At 45.5% G+C, this 13,510-nt stretch overlaps 1 protein-coding gene across 5 annotated transcripts in view; it reads left to right on the top strand.

The window, feature by feature from the left end:
* SMURF1 (SMAD specific E3 ubiquitin protein ligase 1) overlaps positions 1–13,510 on the top strand; it is a 106,627-nt gene that overhangs the window by 72,663 nt on the left and 20,454 nt on the right. For 3 of the 5 annotated variants that reach the window (XM_045075110.1, XM_045075109.1, XM_004774947.3), the window contains exons 2-9: positions 4,063–4,101; positions 5,257–5,365; positions 7,064–7,197; positions 7,358–7,423; positions 8,653–8,728; positions 10,183–10,424; positions 11,138–11,222; positions 12,760–12,906. In XM_045075110.1, the coding sequence (XP_044931045.1) occupies positions 4,063–4,101; positions 5,257–5,365; positions 7,064–7,197; positions 7,358–7,423; positions 8,653–8,728; positions 10,183–10,424; positions 11,138–11,222; positions 12,760–12,906 (898 nt within the window). Of the gene's footprint in view, positions 1–4,062; positions 4,102–5,256; positions 5,366–7,063; positions 7,198–7,357; positions 7,424–8,652; positions 8,729–10,182; positions 10,425–11,137; positions 11,223–11,851; positions 11,930–12,759; positions 12,907–13,510 lie in introns of all 5 variants that reach the window. The other 2 variants (XM_045075112.1, XM_045075111.1) reach the window with 2 other exon arrangements.

Genomic DNA, 13,510 nt, shown 5'->3' on the forward strand with positions numbered 1-13,510 from the left:
GGTATTAGGGGATACCGTAAACACCTGTAGGCCAACAAATAGATAACCAAAGTGAAGCTAATAGAATTCTAGAAAGACACAAACTACCAAAGCTGATTCAAGAAGAAATGAAAAAATCTGAGTAGACATGTAAAAAGTGAAAAGATTGGATTAGTAATTGAAAACACTTTCCACAAGGTAAAGCTCAGGCCTATATGGCTTCCTGGCAAATTCTACTAAATGTTATAGAAAAATGAATACCATTTCTTCACTTGAAGAAGAACTAAGAGGGGCGCCTGGGTGGCCCAGTGGGTTAAAGCTTCTGCCTTCGGCTCAGGTCATGATCCCAGGGTCCTGGGATCGAGCCCCACATCGGGCTCTCTGCTCTGCAGAGTGCCTGCTTCCTCCTCTCTCTCTGCCGGCCTCTCTGCCTACTTGTGATCCCTGTCTGTCAAATGAATAAATAAAATATTAAAAAAAAAAAGAACTAAGAGTGAACAATTCTCACCTATTTTATGAAGTTAGTGTCACTCTGGTTAAAAAAAACTATAGACCAATATCCATTATGAATGTAGACAAAAAAATTTTGATAAATTACAAACAAACTGAATATAGCACGTAAAAGGATTATGTGCCATAACCAAGTAGAATTTATCTCCGAGGGGCACCTGGGTGGCTCAGTGGGTTAAGCCTCTGCCTTTGGCTCGGGTCGTGGTCTTGGGGTCCTGGGATTGGGCCCCACGTCAGGCTCTCTGTTCAGCAGGGAGTCTGCTTCCCCCCACCCCCCCGCCTGCCTCTGTGCCTGCTTGTGGTCTCCATCTGTCAAATAAATAAATAAATAAAATGTTGAAGAATTTATCTACAAATGCAGGTTGGTTTACCACCTGAGAATCAATGTACTGTATCATACCAATGGATACAAGACAAACACTAAATGACCATCTTAGTGATGCAGAAAAAGTATTTGACAAAAGCTAATGGCACTTCATGATAAAAACACTCAACAAACTAGGAACAGAAGGAAACTTCCCAAGCCAAATATAGGGCATCTACGAAAACCCCCAGCTAATATCCTACTCAGTGGTTGAAAGTCTGAATGCTTTCCCCCTAAGGTCAGAACCAAGATGAGTGCCCCACCCCTGCTGTTCAGTCTCGTATTGGAGGTAGTGGGCAGTTAGGCAGGAGAAATTTTTTAAAAGTATCCAGATTGGAAAGGAAGAAGTAAAACTGTATCTGCAGATGGTATGATCTTTATACAGAAAATTCAAAATAATCAAGTATTAGAGCTAATAAATGAGTTCAGCAAAGTTATAAGATACAAGTTGAATGTACAAAAACCAGTTGTATTTCTATACACTAGAATCATCTGAAAATGTAATTAAGGAAACAATTCCATTTGCAATAGTACCCAAAGATTAAAATACTTAGGGAGGGTGCCTGGGTGGCTCAGTTGGTTAAGTTGCTGCCTTCGGCTCAGGTCTGATCCCAGGGTCCTGGGATCGAGCCCCGCATCAGGCTCTCTGCTCAGCAGGAAGCCTGCTACTCCCTCTCTCTCTCTCTACCTGCCTCTCTGCCTACTTGTGATCTCAGTCTGTCAAATAAATAAATAAAATCTTTAAAAATAAATAGATAAATAAAAAACACCATCAAGAAGATGAAAACCCCCAGAATGGGAGAATATTTGCAAATCCTATATCTGATAAGGTTAGCTTCTCTATAGAAATCTACATATTTAGAATAAAGAATTCTGACAGAAAAAGGCAAATCACCCAATTGAAAAATGGGCAAAGAAGTTTAAATAGAAATTTCTCCAAAGAACATTTACCAATAGCTAATAAGCACAAGAAATGTCATGAGTCATCAGAGAAGTGCAAATTAAAACCACAGAGATGAAGAACCACAGAGACAGACAATAACAAGTATTAGGGTGTGGAGAAATCGGAGCCGTCAAGATGTTGCTGGTGGGACGATGAAATAGTGCCAGTGCCATGGGGAACAGCCGGGCACTTGCTCAAAATGTTAGACGTAATGCCTCAGAGATTCCCAACAAGAAAAATAAAATCTAGGTCTGCATCCCAGCTTGTATGGGATCACTCCCAATAGCCTGAAATTGGAAACAACCCAGATGTCTCTGAGCTGATGAATGGAGAAAGAAAATGCAGTCTGTCCGTACAATAGGGCATCACTCAGTTACGGAGGGGAACCAAGTACTGATTCACGCTACAACATGGGTGAACTTTAAAAACACGCGCCGTGGAAGAAGCCGGTCACAAAATGCCACATACGCTGTGATTGCTTCTGTGAACTGTCCAGAAGGCAACTCCACGGAAACATACAGTAGCTTAGAGGTCGGCTAGGAGAAGGGTGAGGAGTCCTAGCTAATGGGTATGGAATCTTCCGGCAGATGAGGAAAATGTTCTAAAATCGATTGTGGGGCTTTTGCAACCTGTGAATATACCAAACCCCACTGAATTTTATGCTTTAGATGAATTGTATAGTATATGAATTATCTCTCATAAAGCTGTGACGTAGAAGTATGCCAAGTGAAAAGTTGACGGAACAATGTATATGAATATACATAAAAATGATATGTTAAATGATATGTTCATAGCAAAGCACTGTATTCTTAAAAACTGGCAAAATTTGTGGAGCGCTGGAAAAGTGACATTGGTGTGTTTTCCCTTGCGGTGGTAGCTTTAATCATGGAACAGCTGGCAGAACAACATTTTTTCACAGTAATTGATGCCGCCTTGTTGTTTAAAATAATGATAACAGCATTTATTATATTCTCTCTATGTGCCAACATTGTGCTAAATTTTTTTTAGGATTTATTTATTTATTTGAGAGAGAGAGAGAGAAGGAGGGGGCAGAGGGAGAAGGGAGAGAGAATCTCTACCCTTAGCCTGGAGCCCCTCGCCAGGCTCGATCTCACGACCCTGAGATGATGACTTGAGCTGAAACCAAGAGTCGGATGCTTAACTGACGGAGCCACCCATGTGCCCCTGTGCTAAATTCTCTCTCTCTCTTTTTTTTTTTTTTAAGATTTTATTTATTTATTTGACAGACAGAGGGTCACAAATAGGCAGGGAGGAAGGGAAACAGGCTCTCCGCTGAGCAGAGCGCCCAATTCGGGGCTCGATCCCAGGACCTGAGCCGAAGGTAGAGGCTTTTTTAACCCACGGAGCCACCCAGGCGCCCCATTGTGCTAAATTCTTAATACGCATTTTTTTCATTTGTGTGTCACATCACTTGGTGGCGGTCTCATATTTTCCATCAGTCTCCCTTGCTTTCTCTTATCTAGCATTTGCGATATTGTGTTATTTCTCCGGATGTCCAAAATGCAGTTCCTTTTGTTGCTCTCAGCAGGAGCTATAAAGTAAATATTGTAGGTCTTAATTTGAATTGGCGTTCATGTGATTCTGTGTGGTTCTAAGAGCATATTGATAAATTTATCTCTGTATGTTTAACATTTAAAGTTTAAATGAAAACATCTTATATTTGTTACAGTTGATTTCCAATTGGAGGAGAAAATATTTTCTAGTTACTTGTCAGGTTTTTTGTTTAGCATAGTACTAAACTTGAAAGATACTCACTGGCAAAGAGAAGTTCTAGATTTTTTTTCCTCATTGCAAATGTAGACTTAGGTCTCAGTCATTTGTGCTGCCCTAACAAAATACCATAGATGACATGGCTTAAACGACATGTATTTCTGGTTCTAGAGGATGGAAAAGCCTAAATCAAGGTGCTGGCGGATGTGGGTCTTGGTGAGGACCCTCTTGTGGCATTGAGACAGCCACCATCTTGCTGCGAGAGCAAGCTCTGGGGTCTCTTCTTGTTGGGGCACTAATCCCACCATGAGGGCCCCACCCTGATGGGCTCATCTAAACCTGAGCACCTCCTAAAGGTCCCACTTCCAAACGCCAACACATTGGGCTTAGGGCTTTGACGTGAATTGGGGGCCATTGCGGGGTTGGGGCAACACAACCCAGACCTGGTGGGTGTGATGGCAGTGAACAACTTTTCGCTGATGGTGGTGAACATCTTTTCCATGAATGCTAACTCTAGATTTCTGTTTATTTTCAGTATTATGTGCCAAGAACCTTGCAAAGAAAGACTTCTTCAGTAAGTACACACCTGCTTTTGCTCTCTTAACCACATTAATATTCCTCACATGTTTTTGCAATGTCAACTTTTAAAAAACTCCTGGGTTTATTCCCCGGAAGAGTTCTGCCCTTTGCTGAATAGATCTATCATTTGACCAACTTCATTTCCAAGTTGACTACAATGCAGAGGCTCCTTAGCTGCGAGGCATGGAGTTAATAACTCATACCAGAAAAATGGTCTCTCTCATTCCCTGTTCCGGCTGCACCCTGTTTTCTGTCTTTCCACCCATCAATACATTGCTTTCTGCTGGATGAAGTGTTCTCAGCTCAAATACACACGAGACATTTGTTCTATAAAATAGCTGGGTTTGAGTCAAATTGTTAGTCAAATTTTAGAAATTAAATCACATCTTGAAAGCCTCATGATGAAAGGAAGTATAAAAAAAATAAAAGTGCAAAAGATAGAATGGTGATCCTTTTCTGCAGGAAAAAGTTAACCCTTAACTTAAAAAAATTCAATAGAGCAGGTGCCTGCAGCATGAAATTTTTCACTCTTTCTGATTCTCACAAGAGAGCTGCTCAACTCTTAAGTGGTATTATTCACACTTTAAACTTGGGCTTACGGGCTTTATTTAAGTAGCTGGGAAGCCCAGGAGTAGTGGCCCCCATCTAGGTGTATCTTTAAAGCCCTGTGCTACCTCTTGGATCGTGTAAATCCATGTGATTCACATGCCAGCCTTTAGGAACCTTCCTGATTAAGACTTGTTGAACACTTGTGTCCATAGATAAACTAGACAAAGATCAATAAACAAGATTTCTAGGTTATTTTTTAGAGAGTTTAAATACAATTAATTATAGACCCCTTTTCTTCCAGCTAATTAGCCCGCTTCGTGATCATCGGAAATGAAATTTTGAATTTAAACCTTTTTCTTTTTATCGTTTTCTAGCCTCTAAAAATCTGCGAGTGCCATTATACTGAGTTGCCTTTCTTAGGAAGCTAACTAGCAAGAACTTACTTTGCTCATCAAATTGACCCTAAATTAGTAAAATGCAGCAGGGTGATCTTCACCAAATTAGATGATCTTGAAGCTCTCTGTAGCCTGTAAGGCTGTGTTCTGTGTCCTGTGGATGGATCTGTAGTCTCATCTAGGTGTGGCTGTCCTCTCTCCTCTAGGACTCCCCGACCCCTTTGCAAAGATTGTGGTGGACGGATCTGGGCAGTGCCACTCAACGGACACTGTGAAAAACACGTTGGACCCCAAGTGGAACCAGCACTATGATCTGTGAGTCAAATATTGTATAAGCCGTTTGGGGAGCCCCAGGAAAGTAGGTATCTAGCTTTTAAGAGAAGCATTTAATAATAAAGATAAAAATGATTTACTAATTTCTTACTGGATGGCCAAATGGATACATCCTGCCTAATTTTAGAGTCCACATACCTGGAAGTTCTTGTATTTGACATTTTCACGGATTTTTATGGTTTGCTTCTGTAACTGTGGTTTTCAAACTTTTCGATCTCCTGGCCATGTTAACAGGAAAAATAGAGGCCATAGTTCAGGTCCTCTGTATGCTGTTTTGTTGTTGTTTATCTTTTCCAGTGAAAGTCTAAACTTGGTTGTAGAGCTTTACTTTATTTATTTTTAAAAAGATTTTATTTATTTATTTATTTGAAAGAGAGCGAGAGAGATCATGAGCAGGGGGGAAGGGTAGAGGGAGAAGCAGGCTCCCTCCGAGCAGGGAGCCCAATGCAAGCCTTCATCCCTGGACCCTGGGATCAGGACCTGAGCCAAAGGCAGACATTATTAATTAATTAATGTATTATTTTCGGCATGTCTGACTGGCTGAGTCTGTGGAGCATGGAACTCGGGATTGTGAGTTCGAGCCCCCCACGCTGGGTGTAGAGATTATTTACAAATAAAATCTTTTAAAAAATGCGTTATTATTCATACTTACTATGCAAATGTATTATGTATATTTCCATCTTTTAAAATCCCATTTTTGGGTGCCTGGGTGGCTCAGTGGGTTAAGCCTCTGCCTTCAGCTCAGGTCATGATCTCAGGGTCCTGGGATGGAGTCCTGCATCAGGCTTTCTGCTCAGCGGGGAGCCTGCTTCCCCCTCCCGCTCTGTCTGCCTCTCTGCCTACTTGTGATCTCTCTCTCTGTGTCAAATAAATCAATAAAATCTTAAATAAATAAATAAATAAAATTAAACCCCACTTCTTAGTACAGGTAGATTTTCTAGAAGAGAAAATATCGTTTGGTATGGTTGAATGTCTCTCAGCCTATGCAACCATCAGAGAATTTACCTTCGTTCCTAAGATGGATTGCACTTTGAAAACCGCTGTTTTACATCCACCTCCATTTTCGTGTCCCTGCTGAGAAAATTTCATCGAAGGAATGTGGAGTGATTCTTGGTTTCGTAGGATACGGATTGCGCTGAGTTTGGGTGGGATGTTTAGGAACTGGATTCCAAGACTCACTGCAGTTACACTCAAGAATCCCAGGTGGCTTGGAGAGGGGTGGTCACTCCTTGTCCCGAAAGCTGCCCTCTGTGGTTGACTTGCACGGGCAGCAGCTGGGGTGTAATGTCTGCGTTAGGGCTCTGTAGTGTGCCTCCGGTGGATCTTTGGGTTTGTAAGGCCCCTTGGTGCAAACTGGTATTCTGCAGTGAAGCCTAATTGGTGGGAATTTATGAATCCTGCGGTTGTCCTTTGGAGCTGTGCAAATACAGCGAGTCTCTGTCCTCAGATTATTGTTACGATGCAGTTATGTCCATTTGCTTCTTCTATAACTGGCTGGAGGCCTCTTCCCACACCATCGATGTGAGTCGATATGTATTTATTGAGTGCCCGTTAGATGTGGACCAGAGGGCCCCCATCGTGTTCAAGGGGCTCTTCTGTACCAACAGGTCCATCAGATGAGCTCTCAGTGGGCTATCCTAACTCAGAAAGACAATTAAACCAGAGTTTGCACATTTTCAGGTATGTCGGCAAAACGGATTCCATAACCATCAGCGTGTGGAACCACAAGAAAATCCACAAGAAGCAGGGGGCTGGCTTTCTGGGCTGCGTGCGGCTGCTCTCCAACGCCATCAGCCGATTAAAAGATACCGGATGTAAGAACCAAATGCTTTTCTGCCTCTCCATCCAACCGAAGAAGGCTTATGAGGCATCTTTTTTTTTTTTTTTTTCCTTTTGAATACTGAAATACACAATTCCTGCCTTCCTCCCTAGTTAACATTTCCCTGGGTTAAGTTTTGAATTGTTTGTTTGCAGACCAGCGTTTGGATCTATGCAAACTAAACCCCTCAGATACTGATGCAGTTCGTGGCCAAATAGTGGGTAAGAACTTTCTCATCTGTATAAAGAGATGCTTTTACAGACTTTCACATTCGGCGCTTCCTCACCGAGAAAGCACACGCAGGCACTGACAGTGGTGACTGATGTCAAAGGACAGGCCACATCCGGGGCCATCTTTTCAGCACTAAAAACGTTCATCTTGTGTGGTTTTCTTATTTTATCTAATTCCCTTCATCCTGTCATCCCAAGTTGAGGACCATGACTAGGCTCCCAAAAGATTTCAGGTTAGAATTTCAAATATCATTTGAAGCACCTCATTCATGGACGATTAATTTGTCAATGTCTCTTCCAAGGCACATGATAAGAAATGTGGCCACACATGCGAGGGCCAAGAACTGGTTTCTTCAGGAAGACCTACTGTGTGTGTGTGTGTGTACAAAGCAAGGATGACTTTGGAAGACGTCCACGTAATCGGGATTTTATAGAGTTAGGACTGAACTGTGGAGGAGGGAGAAGAATGAGATATGCTAAAGTTACAAGTGTTGGCAAGAGGTATCCCGTTGGAAGCGCTTTCCCTGTCAGGTGGCTTGTTCTGTTATCCGCCTCATTTTATTAGTGTTTTAGGGTAATTCCCACGTGCATTGCAAGGAGGTGGAGAAAACCCAGCAGTTCAGCAGCATACCCGAGTGAGTTAGGACCCCAAATCTTGCAGGCACTGTCTTTGAAGAGACTTGACTCAAAATAAATGAACAGGTGGTTACGCATCCTGAAAACTGTCGTAATGAGAAAGTTCTCACTTAATGCTTTTCCGTTTGTGATTTCTTTTTCTCCGGGGAGTGGTGTGCCGGGGGAAAAAACGAGTATCTAGAAGCAACGTTATACGTGTGTTTGTTGTTCACAGTAGGGATAGAGGATAAATATTTAAATTCATCTAGACTTTGCAGATACTGGAAGCGCTCTCTGTGTCATTAAAGATCTTCCTTAAAAATGAGGTAACTTAGAGGAAGCGACTATTGTGAATCTGTTATCTTTTATGGGGCGGGTGAAAACGCAGCACCCCCTTCTCCGCATTTCCCAGGACTGTTCCAAGCGGCTCGCAGAGTCAGTGCTTCATACTGGAGAGCCTGGCAGTAGATACGTTTCTGTGTGTACACGTGCCTCGCTTTGTGTAGTAATAGCGTACGGAAGTTACACATTGGCAGTGGCTCACTGTGTGACAGTTGTATGAAATGCCGCTGGTTTCTAATGCAACACGTTCTTCTCTGTTTTAGTCAGTTTACAGACACGGGACAGGATAGGCACTGGAGGCTCCGTGGTGGACTGCAGGGGACTGTTAGAGAACGAAGGGTACGTATCCCCGTGGCCGTGCCCGCTCGCATCTCTGCAGCCCTGGGCTCTCTTCGTCCCTGACTGTAGCCTTTGCACCTGCGTGCTGAGCGCGTGGCATGCAGGAAAGCACTTGGGGCTACAGGCCGGGTTTCCCTGTTTATAAAGGAAGCTGTACAGATGAGTGGCACCATGCCCGCAAGATTCCTCGGGATCCAATTCAAAGAGGTTTTCCCTGGCCAGAGATGGGAGTTTGAGCATCAGTAAGAAATATAACTACAACAGACAGGAACACATCAAATATATGAAAAATTCTCAACATGACACTGAACAAAAAAAGCTGTGAAACACTTAAAATTTTAAAAACGCTATGGTCACTGTCCTAGTTTTGTGATGCCCAGGTGCCTTCATGGAGCTGGGCAGCAATCATTAATAGTTGCTAAAATACCACCAAAGAGAGGTGATCTGACATTGACGTAGCTCTTGGAAATCCGGTCGGAGGAATGAGCCGACCTCCCCTGCGGGAGGGCACAGAGCAGTGTCCAGAGGGGGCGCTCGGTAGAGTGTGGGCGACTGCGCCGTCTTGGACATCACAGGAGGAATAAATAAAAAGGAAGAGAATCTACAAATTAATAATAAAAGAGATTTAAGAGCCCTATGCAGTGTGGGGACCTCTGTTAGATCCTGATTAATGACTGGAGAAATTTGGACACTGGTGTTTGATGATATTAAAAAAAAAAAATCAATGCCCCTTTTTTCATTTGTGATCATGGAAAAAGTCCTTATCTTCTCGAGATTATATGCTGTAAGGATGAAACGGAAACACGCTGGGATTGGTTTCAGGATAATCTAGCAGAGAGCAGAGGAGTAGCTAGGAGCTGGCTGTTGTCGTAGCTGGACGATGAGTCTGGGGGGCTGGCGGGGGTGGGCCGTGGAGGCAGTCTCTCAATTTGTGCATGTTTGAAAGTTTTCAGTGTAAGATGCTTCTAGAAACTACTTGTGAGGGGAATAGCCTATTAAGGTAAATTGTCTTCAGAATTGTTCGGGAGGTAGAGATGTACGCTCGAGAATACTTGAAGTCGGTGCAGTGCTTTACATAACCGCGAGTTCTATTATACAGTAAAGTAATGAGGGAAATGGAGTATTTGGATTTGATTTTAAAGCCAGAAACATGAAATCTCACTCCACGAGCTCCTTAGAGCGCAAGGTCGGGTTATCAGTCGTTCAGCTCTCCCCATGCCCGCATCCTGCACGTGGCCTCAGTCGTGCTTCCCGCAGGGTTCCCCTTGGCTGCTTGTGGGTCTCGAAGAAATCTGTCTGTTTAAACAGGACAGAACGAATTTCCTACATCTGGGTGCTGGGCGCATCTCTGTGGAGGGAAAGCCCAGTAACAGGTGTGGGGGCTCCGCGGTCAGTTTTTAGGTGCTTGTCTCGGGCTGGGGGCCCCATGCGCGCTGTGCTGCTCTCCTTTCTAGAACCGTGTATGAAGACTCGGGGCCCGGGAGGCCACTCAGCTGCTTCATGGAGGAGCCGGCCCCGTACACAGACAGCACCGCTGCTGCTGCGGGGGGAGGGGACTGCAGGTTCGTGGAGTCCCCGAGTCAAGATCAGAGACTCCAGGCGCAGCGACTCCGAAATCCCGAGGTCCGGGGGTCTCTCCAGACGCCTCAGAACCGACCCCACGGCCACCAGTCACCAGAACTGCCCGAAGGCTATGGTGAGAGACTCTACCCCGCCATCCCCCTTAGGAGCTGCCGTGGCTCCTTTTGTTGTGACTCGTCCGTGCCCCGACTGCCCGTGTGGCAGAGCCGGGCCATACGGCGGCTGTGTCAGAATAAGGACAAGTAAAAAAGGTGGTGATAAATCGTGAATGTGTCAGCAACTGCTCTGCTCTCCCAGTTTAGCAATCGTGTGAACGTTTTAGGCAAATGAAGACTAAAAAAAATATATATATATATGCAAGATGATGCGTGGGCTGGATGGGTACGTGCAGCACACAGTGGCGTGAGCGTGGGAAAGCCTGCGCCGGGCATGAGGGGAAGGGCGCATCTGACCGCCCTGAGCGGAGAGCCCGGGGAACGAGGAAGGTATGGAGATGCGGAGAGAGTAGCAGACGTGAGGGTGGCCATTGGTGACTGGGCTCAGGCGGAGGGCAGTGCCAAGGGGGCTATGTGTCCTGTGCTTTGCGGGCTGTGGCCGGGGAAGGGGCGCACCGCTTCGGCGGGTGGGAGTGGGCCGAGCCCCCCCCGGACAGCAAGTACGTGCAGGGCTTGGGACACCAGCCGGGCCGGCGGAAGCTCCCCGCTGCCCCGTGTCCCTGTGATTCAAAAGAAAACCAAGAGGAGGCTTAGTTAGGCTCTGTGCCGTGAAGGTGCTTTGACAACTGTCCTTGGACTTGACCCTCGCTGCCCCCTCTGGTTTCTCGTGCAGAACAAAGGACAACGGTGCAGGGCCAAGTTTACTTTTTGCACACACAGACTGGAGTCAGCACGTGGCACGACCCCAGGATACCAAGGTGGGTTTTCTAGAATGGCACGGTCAGAGCCCTTTCTCCAGTAGTTTCGGGGGGACTCCCTCTGTCTCCCCACCGGCCCTCTGCTGGATGGTAGCACCCCTTGGGCTGGAAGAAGTGTGGCAGCGCCGAGAGGGGGAGTCCCAGGGTTTGGACGCAGGCGCTCTGGGTTGGAGTCCCAGCTCTGTTGCCCCCTTCGGACTCCTCTCGGTAACCGGGTCGCTGCTGTTGTCACACAGCTGCTGCTGTCCCTGAGAGAGCAGGATCTTGAAATCAGATCACGTCACCGGAAAGACCTAGGTGAAAATCAAATGTGCTCTTGCTTGAAAATCCAGTGAGCCCTTCAAGGCGTGATGCTGTCATTTTCAACAAAAAATAAACAATGGATGAATGATAGGAGAGGCAGGGTTTGCTTCAGATCATGGGGGCCGGGGCGGGGTGGGGGTTATTGAGTAGCGGCGTGTTTGAAACAGGTGGATGATGAGTCGGTAATGGTCCGAGTGGGTTATTCGTTAATGGTCTCTCTCTACTGTTGTATGGGGTGAAAGTTTTCCATAAGAAGACATGACAGAGGAAATACAAAGACTCTATCACCCTTTCTCTCTCCTACTTTACTGTCACTATTGCCTCAGTCCCTTGGGGACCATTCCTGGGGGAGATGAAGCTTTTCTATACGAATTCCTTCTACAAGGCCATACATCCGAGCCCAGGTCAGAGAGACCCCTGCCCTTCCCCCATCCCATCCCCGAGTTAAGTTTCTTTTTTTTCTTTTCTTTGTTTTGCTTTCTTTTTCGAAATTCGTTTTGTTTTAGAATAGCATTACTACCTAATAATATTTTTAGTAATGCTCGTTTCCTTTCTATTCATAATTCGTTTCTTCTGAGAACAAGCTTCCCGTTGCTGACTTTCTGAGTCTCTGTTGAATTTAAGATTCAGGATCTATAATTAGAATGGAAATATTACCTGCAAATGAATGAGGTGTCCCTTTAGTACCCACTGTGCTAATTAGACAAGCGACCTGGTCAATGATGTTGTGCCCCACCGTGACTGGACTGTGTTGCGGTCACTGACCACGGGGCTGGGATCAGAAACACTTGTGGCACAGAGCCCAGTGGAGCCTGAGAATGCCGATTCCGGGCACACCTGCTTAGAACTGAGAGATTTCGGAGGCATGTTAATATGCCTCTGTGACCTCGGAGCATTTAATTTAGCTTGTAAATTCAGAGAGTTTGAGCTACTTCCTGCTACTTGGCCCTCTTCAGTGTAAGAAATGCTGTTCCCCGGGTGGACCAGGTTCCCCATCACGGCTACAGGCTCTGAGGGCTCCGTTTTTGTCTCTCGGGTGTTGCTGCCACCAGCAGCGCACAAGCCTGGACTCGGTGGGAGTGTGGCCTAAGTAGCTACGTGACTGCCCCTTTTTAGTGGAACGGAGCCACGGCCGCGTCGATCGGTGTCTCCTGTGGCACCTCTCGCTGAAGTTTCGGTCTTCCGCCTCCACACACAGACGGACAAACCTCTCTGTTATCTTCCATTTTGGTAGAGACCTTAACAGTGTGAATTGTGATGAACTTGGACCACTGCCACCAGGTTGGGAAGTCCGAAGTACGGTTTCGGGGAGAATATATTTTGTAGATCATAATAACCGAACAACCCAGTTTACAGACCCAAGATTACATCACATCATGAAGTAAGACTTTTCATAAAATCTTTGTTGACCTCTGACATTTATAATTTAATGTTTTCTACTAACAATTCTCTAATCTACTGCGTTGTTCGTGGAGAGTAAGCGTTAAGTAAAATAAAGAGTTGTAGACAAGCGCATGATTCAGACTCCCAGGTGAGCTGTGAGCTGTATCGTGGCCACCTTTCCTTGACGGAGCCTCAATAAAACTCACCCCGAGAGGGCAGTCTGTACTCAGTACAGCTCCTTTCTCGAAGCTTCCACACACAGCTCTCCGAGGGAGTGTGTGGCCCTTAGAACGAGGGACATCGAAAGGAAGCTTCTCCTTAGTGCTCGCTCGTCACCACCTGGAGGGGCTGCTGCAGCCTGAAATGCTCCTCCTCGGAGCCTTTTCCTGTGCCCGTCATTCCCGGACAGCTTGGAACTGGGAGTTACCCTTGGATCCCATGTTCAGGGTCCCGGGTTTGTTGTGTCCTCCAGAACGTAAGAGCCCATGTAGCTCTTCTTGTTGACAGCTGCCCTTGGGGGCAAAACCTGGACTAGACAAATGCCCATCCCTCTTCTAGTCCTAGTCCTTGATTTTACTGGAATTTTATGAGTGGGCTTAGAA

This window comes from Mustela putorius, unplaced genomic scaffold (assembly GCF_011764305.1).
Source record: "Mustela putorius furo isolate JIRA1106 unplaced genomic scaffold, ASM1176430v1.1 tig00000139_pilon_pilon_pilon, whole genome shotgun sequence".
NCBI lineage: Eukaryota > Metazoa > Chordata > Mammalia > Carnivora > Mustelidae > Mustela > Mustela putorius.